Here is an 8,608-nt window from a genome sequence, read left to right as displayed (position 1 = left end):
TCCAGCAGGAATTCGACGGTCCAGGAGGAGCTTCAGGAGGGAGAAGAGAAAGGCCCTGATGGACAGAGGAAGGAGAGAAGGACACTTCTCCAAAAAAGCTGACGCTGAAGTGGTGAAATGTTCCCCAAATGCAGTAAAAACAAACCAGGAAGTAGAAGATGAAGAAACAGAACATCAGACCAGGAAGTGCAACATCTCTTAGCAGTTCCAATAAAGGAAAACGGACATGTGGATGGGAGAAAAATGTATAAAAATGTATGCAGGATAAAACTCTCCAAGGGGAAAACTGTCACAAAAAAAGAACAAGAACCACACTAGCACTCAACTCCGTCAGCACCCGGAACACTAGAGGAGGGTGGGGTTGGCTGAGACAGGGCAGTCGTGCTGACGACTCTTCCCTCTCCAACAACTCTAGAAGCCACCGTATTCCCAAGTGGACACTTTTTACCCTGAGGCACCGTGCAGACAGCAACCTAGGGCGGGAGAGCCCGGCAGAACAAGCCACTCTCTGAGAGGACGAGGCTGTCGTGACAGCAGGGGCTGCAGGCAGAACCAGGAGCTGGTGCCGTGCAGAGAGGGCTCCAGAAGTCTGCAGAGGAGCTCGCTCGAGGTCCTGGTGGGTCCAGGGCAAAAAGCTCAGTGAGGCCAGACAAGACAACCATGGGGAACCCTGCTGACGGACCCGGGAGCTGCACAGGGATCCGCGACACGGGGGCCCTTGCGGCCAGTGTGCAGAGACGTTGTCAAACACCGTCACTAGGGTGACAGCCCAGTAAGGCCCAGCCTCAGGAGCAGGGCCACTCTACCTCCTGAAATTCCCTATAAGGCAAGCCCTGAAAGGATTAGGTAAATGAACTGCTCGACAGGACAGAAATCAAGACCCTTCACAGATCCAAAATCTTCTAGAATACAATAAAAAATACTGGACATCAGAATAAGCAGAAATATGCGGACACATTATAAGGAGGAAAAGTCAATAAACAGAAACAGGCCCAGCAATGACAGGGATGATGGAATTAGTAGACAAGGACTTGAAAACAGCTACTGTGAACAAGTTTAAGGATTTAAAGGAAAACATGAAGACAGGGAAGAAAGAAATGCAAGATTGTTGTAAAAAGCTGAAAAACACAATATCTGAAATGACAATTTCACCGGATGGGTTACCAGCAGATTAGACACTGCAGAGGAAAGACGCTGGAAATGCAAAAACAACAAGAGTGACCCGAATTGAAGCACAGAGAGAAGAAGCATAAAAACGAGCCTTGGTGCCTGAGGGACACTGTGAGGTGTGAACCAGGCACGTAACTGAAGGCCCAGAGTGATAGGTGAGAGAGAGAGACAGAAAAAGTTGAGCACTATTTCATGAAATGTTGTTTTCTAAGTCAACAGGGAATAGAAATGGACGCAAAGAGCTCAAGAGTTGCAAGCAGAATAAACAGAGAGGAAACGACTCCAAAGCTCAGCTTAAACAGTGGCTGAAAACCAGCAATCAAGAAGAAACCCTAAGGACAGCCAGAGAAACACACACTTGCAACCTGTGGACACAACAGTCAGAAGGACCATCGTCAACTCATGAGAAACACAAGCCAGAGACAACAGAATGACACCCTGAAAGTGCCCAACAAAAATACCTAAAATTCTACATCCAGCAGAATTATATTTCTGAAATAAAGAGCAGCAGAGGGCTTCCCTGGTGGCGCAGTGGTTGAGAGTCCGCCTGCCGACGCAGGGGACACGGGTTCGTGCCCCAGTCCGGGAAGATCCCACGTGCCGCAGAACGGCTGCGCCCATGAGCCATGGCCGCTGAGCCTGCGTGTCCAGAGCCTGTGCTCCGCAACAAGAGAGGCCGCGACAGTGAGAGGCCCGCGCACTGCGATGAAAAGTGGCCCCCGCTTGCCACAACTAGAGAAAGCCCTGGCACAGAAATGAAGACCCAACACAGCCAAAAATAAATTAATTGATTAAAAAATAATAAAAATTTAAAAATATAAAAAATTACTCAATTGATCCAAAAGAAGTCAGAAAAGGAGAAAATAAGGGAAAAAAGAACAGAGCAAAGAGCAAAATGAAGACTTAAACCCATGAAGACATTACATGTACTGTCAATAAGTACATTAAGTGTAAATGGCCTAAACAGTCCAATTAAAAGACAGAGATTGAAAGACTATACATGCTGCTTAAAAGAGACATACTTTCAACATAAAGAAATAGTTTACAAGTTAAAGGACAGAAAGAAGATACACCATAATCATAAGAAAAGTGGGGTGTGTATACTAGTATCAGACAAAGCCAGCTTCAACATAGGGAATATGATCAGATTTTCTAAAAAAGGGAAATCTCATAATGTTAAAGGAGCCAATTCATTAAGAAACATACAATCCTCTATGTACATTCACTAATAACAGAACCTCAAAAACATCTGAAGTAAAAACTAACAGAACTGAAGGGAATAAATAAAAACATCCACAACAGTATCTGGAGATTTCAACACTCTTTTCTTAAAAACTATGAACAAGCTGACAGAAAGTCGGTGGAAGACTCTCATAGCCCTCTTCGTAATACCAGCATTTATAGAACACCATGCTCAACTATAGAAAAGACATCTCTTTTAGGTGCGTGTGCAATAGTAAGCCAAGCCAAGCAAACAGCATAGAATACGCTTTATTATATTCATCATAAATAAACCTGCAACAGCAGCTTTTTATGTTTACATCCTAACAATGTAGACTTCATGTAGAAAGCCAAAAAGTTGAGAAAGAAAAAAGGAGAGTGAGGGTCAGTTGTGAAGATAAGTTCAATCTGAGTAATTTTCCTGTTATTGTGGTTATCTAGTAAAGTGACCTCTATGGCTGTCAATAAATTGCATTAACAAAGTAGGAAATTTAAGTTATGAGATTTATATATTTTAACCTCATTTAACAAAATACTCTAAAAATAATTCTAGGCAAATATTATTCTATAACATGAAATTTTTTCATGATGAAGATATCTTTTCTTTAATCATCAGAGTCAATGTGCCATCATTCACGTTAAGAAAGAGTATATGGGCAGAGAACCACATAAGAAAAATAGAAAAATTATTTCAATAATATTTGGTTTCAAAGTTTACATAGGTTCTTCTGTTTCTGTCTTCAAATCAGCTTAAACATCTTTCTCATGTCCTCCTTAGGCCACATCAGTGTCTGAGCTCTCACAGCACCTATGGGAGAAGGCAGCACATGCTGGGTGGTGCTGGGAATCTAATAAAATCTGGGTACAAAGGACCTGCCACTCCCTCTGCCCAAAAAAAGAATAATCACAACACTTCAATCTGATGATTCTATCACCACCTTTAGATTATGTAAATGTTTCTTTTCTGGAATAATATTAATAGTAATGTTGGTAGGTTTGGAGATAATGGAGTTGAGGCAAATGGGCCACAGACATCCTTTCACCAGGACTTTTCTGCTTCAATCCTTGCCCTGATAGTAGTGTGCCAGACTCTGTTTCTCATCCCAGCACCATCCGATCAGACCATGATGTTCCAGCAGCCTGCCTCAGGTCAGCAAGGCCTTGCACGGAGGTAACTGCATGCATTAAGCATCACTAGTCTGTGCTACAGAGCACTCTCCGACACTCCCAATTCCCCCAGACTGTTCCTAACAGAGAGTTACAGGGTCTGATTAATTTTATTCCTGGTGTTGAAAGTCCTCCCAATTTTACTGGCCTAGCCATGGACAGTCCTCTCCTTATCCTCTTGTTCCTACTGTGAAATTGAAATACAGATGGATAAACATAAACTTAATTACAAAAGCTCCAAAGGAAAATTTTGTTTATATTTTAAAATATGATGATTATATACAATCATTTTACGAAACTCACATTTTGAGGGAGAGTAACCAGACGCTGTCTTCTAATAATAAACACACCCTACACTCCTACAGGAGGAAAGGGTTTTCACATTTTTTAAAAAGTACGAATCCTTTTAAGGCATAAAAATACAATATTTTAGGGACTTCCCTGGTAGTCCAGTGGCTAAGACTCTGTACTTCCAATGAAGGGGGCGTGGGTTCGATCGCTGGTTGGGGAAATAAGATCCCATATGCTGTGCAGTGAAAAAAATAAAAACCTTGACATTTTACAGAAACAATGCACTTCTCTTTTAATGAATACGGGTCAAATGCTTGCTAATTAGATACAGACGTCCCAAGGCATTTACCCTTTATTCTGCACAGATGCGAGTGGCATTCTCCATTACAGATTTCACAGAGAAACAGACCCCAAGTCCTGAAAGAATGCACTCTACTTTGTCTGGCTAGTTCTCAGAATTCAGCTCCACGAGCACAGTCACTGAGAGACCACGACTCACCTTGGCCATCCCCCAGCAAGAGGGAGTACACCCGCTGCCGCACTGGGCGGTAGACGAAGGCCTGGCTGGGCAGAGCTTGGTCCATCGCATCCTCCAGGCTGTTGCTGCATTCGACCTCCCCGCTGCTCATGACATTGTATACCAGGTAGCTCTCTGCGTGGACGTGATGTGCTCTGGCGACCTGCCGGAAATTTAAATGCAACTGGTTTCTAGCTGAAAACAAAACAGTGACCTTTAGTAGGAAATCCAACGCCTCTGAGGGCTCAGAAATAGAGTAACTGTCACTCGAACTCATGACGTCAAGCTGGCCTCTGTGCCTCCCTTCCTTTGGGCTTCCAGCTCAAAGCTTTCTCTTACTCCTCTTGCTCCTCCTCCAATTTCCAACCACCTACCAGACTTGTCGTACTTCCGCCTGCCGTCATTCATCATCCTGTCCACCTGACGGAGAGATGCTACCCACGGCTCCAGCTGCCCCCACCAGTCTCTCCTCTCTCCAAGCCACCCTTCATCCCAGCGATACTCTGCCTTCCTGGAAACAGAGGCCCAGTCAATACCTCCTCAAAGCATCTGGCCGGCTACCACAGATTCTTCAGCCTGAGACTCAAGGGAGGCCCCGCGGAGGCCTCCATCTCCTTTCCCATGTACACCATTGCCCTTCGTGGACTCTCTGGGGCCCAACCTCCACGGTTCTGCAAGAACCCTCCCTGTGCTCCCGAAAACTGACCTCTTTCAGCCCTTCCCAACCAGCCACTTCCCAGTCTCTGCCCCTCTGAGGGTCCCCTAAAGCGTCATCTCTCCATAACCCTGTCATCCTCTTTGAGCAGGAACTCACCTACCCCTGGCCTGATGGGCTCAAACTCACATTTACCCTACACTGGTTACCTAGCCTTACCTCTCCTATTAAACCATAAACTCCCTGGGATTAGAAACTGCATCACGTTCATTCAACTGCTCAGGAATTTTTTACTGAGCAGAAACTATGCACTGGGCACTCATTTCTTTCTACTTTGAATGCAGCACAGTGGCAGCACATGGTAGGTGACAAGACGGATGATTTAAATGGATACCACTTTCTCATTCAATGAGTAGTTAAGATCAGACGGCCTATGATACCCTCCATACAGGTTTCATGTTCCTGCAAAAACATTCTTATTACTGCAGGAATAAATTCATCTAGATTACTCTTCAGAATTTAAATCCAGCCTACCACTAATGGCCCTTAGAATGTGCTGCCAATAACCTGGAACATCACAACCTCTGTGTGTTGTGTCCGTTGTTATTCACACAGTGAAGCAGCTCAGTCACGCCCATTCATTATTGTAGACTCAGTCCTAATCCCTCTAACTCCTCACTTCCTTCATATGTAAAACAGGTTTAACAAAGGTGCTGACCTCACAGAACTATCGTGAGGATCAAATGTGTTAATATACGAGGCTGGCACATAGTGCATGGCCAATAGGTGATAAGTACTGCTCTCAGGCTGGACATACTCGAGTGTCTATCTCATGGCTAAAATTTCTTTAAATCAGGATGGCAGACAAGCTAGCAACTTTAAGGTCAGCAAGGATTCCAAAAGAGTTATTACTTGATGCTCTAACCAATCAAAGATCATTAGAAGTGACCTATTTCTCTATAACACCCCTTTTGATACAGAATCTATCAGAAACAATATGGTTAGATATTTCATGATCCTTTTAAGGCAGAATACCTTCTAATTGATTCTCCTATTCCCTCTTCCATTTCTTACTTTTTTTATTTCAAAAGAGTTAGTATTTTGACAAATTTATGTATATAGCTATAATAAATTATATTCACTCTACCAAGAAATCTTCAATTTTGGCAACTCTATAGAATTTGAGATGTAACATTCTTTTCTGGGTATAAACAGGGTTTTCAGAGACGTTCTCTACAAGCATAATATTAATTCATTAATTAGCTCACCACCTCAGCATCTTTTTATCTCTACCCTTAACTGTAGATATTACATAGCATTCCACACTTGGAAAAACTTTAACATATGCACCTAACCTGAAAATTCTAAAGCAAGAATTCAGTTTATCCAACAGTGTGTAACTCTGGAGGAAACAGCAATGGTTGTGGGTGTGTACTCAGGTAATTGCTGCATTCAGCAACTTTGCACCTAACGATTTCTAGGGTGACTATGTGTGGTCAAAATGCACACATTTGAATTTTGGTTACCTATTGACAGGGCCGGAAGACTCCACTGCAAAAAAAATTTTAAGGGAAACTTAAGAAACTTCAAAATTGTTTTTAAAGGTATCACTAAGCTCAGTAAATGCGAGTGTCACTGGAACAGCACACTATCCACCCTTACCCTCCCCCCGCAACCGGCAGACAGGCCTACCAGATTCTGCCGGCCTCTTCCCATCCCAGGCTCTTTCTGCCAAACTGCCTGAAAGAGCAACCCCATCCCCAGCTCCTGCCTTTATGCCTCCAAATTGCTCCCCAAATCCCTGTAATCTGAACTCCCCCAGGCCCCTGGGTGACTGCAGCTCTCTGAGGCCACCCAACCCTCCTATGTGCCAATAGCCATTGTCTGCCGTGTACCCAATGTTTCAAAAAACAAAGATCTGATCTCACCACACCTCTGCTTGATAGCCAATGCCTCCTTCAAGAGTGTAAGAACTAAGTCCTGAACTCTTTCCGCGCACACATGCTACCCTTGGCAGTCAGACCCAACCTGTCCGCAATCCCCTTGCAGGAGACTGGGTGAGACGGGCAGGACGCCCATGAGCACAGCGGAAGCCCAGGTGGGTATGGGGTGGGTGTGGCGGATGAGCCAGGGGCCGTGACGAGGAGCCCAGACGGGACAGGTGTCAGGCGTACACAGACGGGAGACCGGAGCGGAAGTCGGGGACCGGCAGGGGCCAGAGCAAAGGAGAGTGAGCAGCGAGGGCCTGGAACGGTGCTGCGGGTGTGGCAGGCGATCGCTCAGTCAGAGTCCTGGGCTGGCTGAGACGCAGACACCGCCGCCTCTCGAATGAAGACTCAGAGCAGGGGGGTTCCCTTACACACTCTTCCACGCTCCTGCTTCTAGACTACTGACCACGACTGTGTCACCTCTCTAAGCGCCAATGAACTTCTAGACCAGCAGGGAAGGCAGCGGTGATCTTGGAAAGCGTCAAAGGCTTGGGTTCAACGCCGGGGTCTGCCAAGCGCTAGCCGTGTGACTACTGCAGACCATGTCACTTAACTTTCACTCCTATGTCCTCACCCGCGTGTCTAGCGACAGAGCTGTGCGATGACTGAAGGAGACTCAGTGGGGAACGCCTTCTGGGAACCATGAACAACTACAAAGGGATGTGTCATTGGAGAGCCACCTGCGCGACCAACTGAACACATGCAAGTCGAGCCCAGGTTTCGCTCTCTGTCCTCCCTCCATGCTCTTCTCCTTCTTCCTCATCAGACGACTCCTCATTCTCTGCTGAGGCCCACCTGCCCCCATGCTGTCATGTTCTACTCATGTCCCACTGCCTGGCAGCACCTCCACGTGGAGGTCCACTAACCTTCCTCCAATGTCCACCCCACATTCTTTTTCCTCTAAAAAGCAGTTAAGAATGCATCCCGGTAGAATAAATTTCTTAACTTCTTAATACTTTTTCACCTACAACTCTCTTAAAACATGTATCACATTCTACCTCTTAGCTCCTCTGCTACGATATATGTAACAGAGAAAGAGGGGAAAGACCTTTCGGACAGGAGAACCCTTGCAGTTGCACAGGAGGGAGGGAAGAAGTCACTAGAGAAAACCTAAAGAGACAGAGAACATCCCCTCTGAGACTGAACTAGCAGCCCCTACCAGCCAGACAGCAGGACAGGACAAGGGGCTTGGCAGTGACAAGAACAGACAAGGTCCTGCCCTCACAGAACCGCCCCATCTAGCAGGAAAGACAGGAACCAAACACGACATTCCAGGCGCATGTCCTGCAAATGTCAGCACACACACGCAGGGTGGGCAGCCAGGGGGCTTCTCTGCGTGTGTGGTGGAAAAGCCAAACAGGCATCGACTAGCAGGAGGAGGCAGGAGAGCCGTCCAGGAGGGTGAAGAGCACATGCAAGGCTGCAAGCAGCCGAGGGGCAGACAAAGGTGGAGCTGCAGGCAGTGGCTGGGTGATGGCTGCCAGCCTTGTTCCGGTTACTGTTTCCCTCCTAAGAGCTACGGAATGCAAATAAGGGTTTTATTTCTGTGCGCAGCATGACAAATGGACTGGAAGGGGCAGAAGTCTGTTTAGGAAGAGC

At 45.9% G+C, this 8,608-nt stretch overlaps 1 protein-coding gene across 2 annotated transcripts in view; it reads right to left on the bottom strand.

The window, feature by feature from the left end:
- Positions 1–8,608, bottom strand: part of FAM120B (family with sequence similarity 120 member B) — a 50,857-nt gene that overhangs the window by 39,778 nt on the left and 2,471 nt on the right. For both annotated transcript variants that reach the window (XM_007445927.1, XM_007445926.1), the window contains one exon: positions 4,349–4,529. In XM_007445927.1, coding sequence (XP_007445989.1) covers positions 4,349–4,529 — 181 coding nt within the window. The remainder of the gene's footprint in view (positions 1–4,348; positions 4,530–8,608) is intronic.

This window comes from Lipotes vexillifer, unplaced genomic scaffold, assembly GCF_000442215.2.
Source record: "Lipotes vexillifer unplaced genomic scaffold, Lipotes_vexillifer_v1.1 scaffold459, whole genome shotgun sequence".
NCBI lineage: Eukaryota > Metazoa > Chordata > Mammalia > Artiodactyla > Lipotidae > Lipotes > Lipotes vexillifer.
Note: the sequence above shows the minus strand (reverse complement) of the source record. Positions and strands in the feature narration are given on the sequence as shown.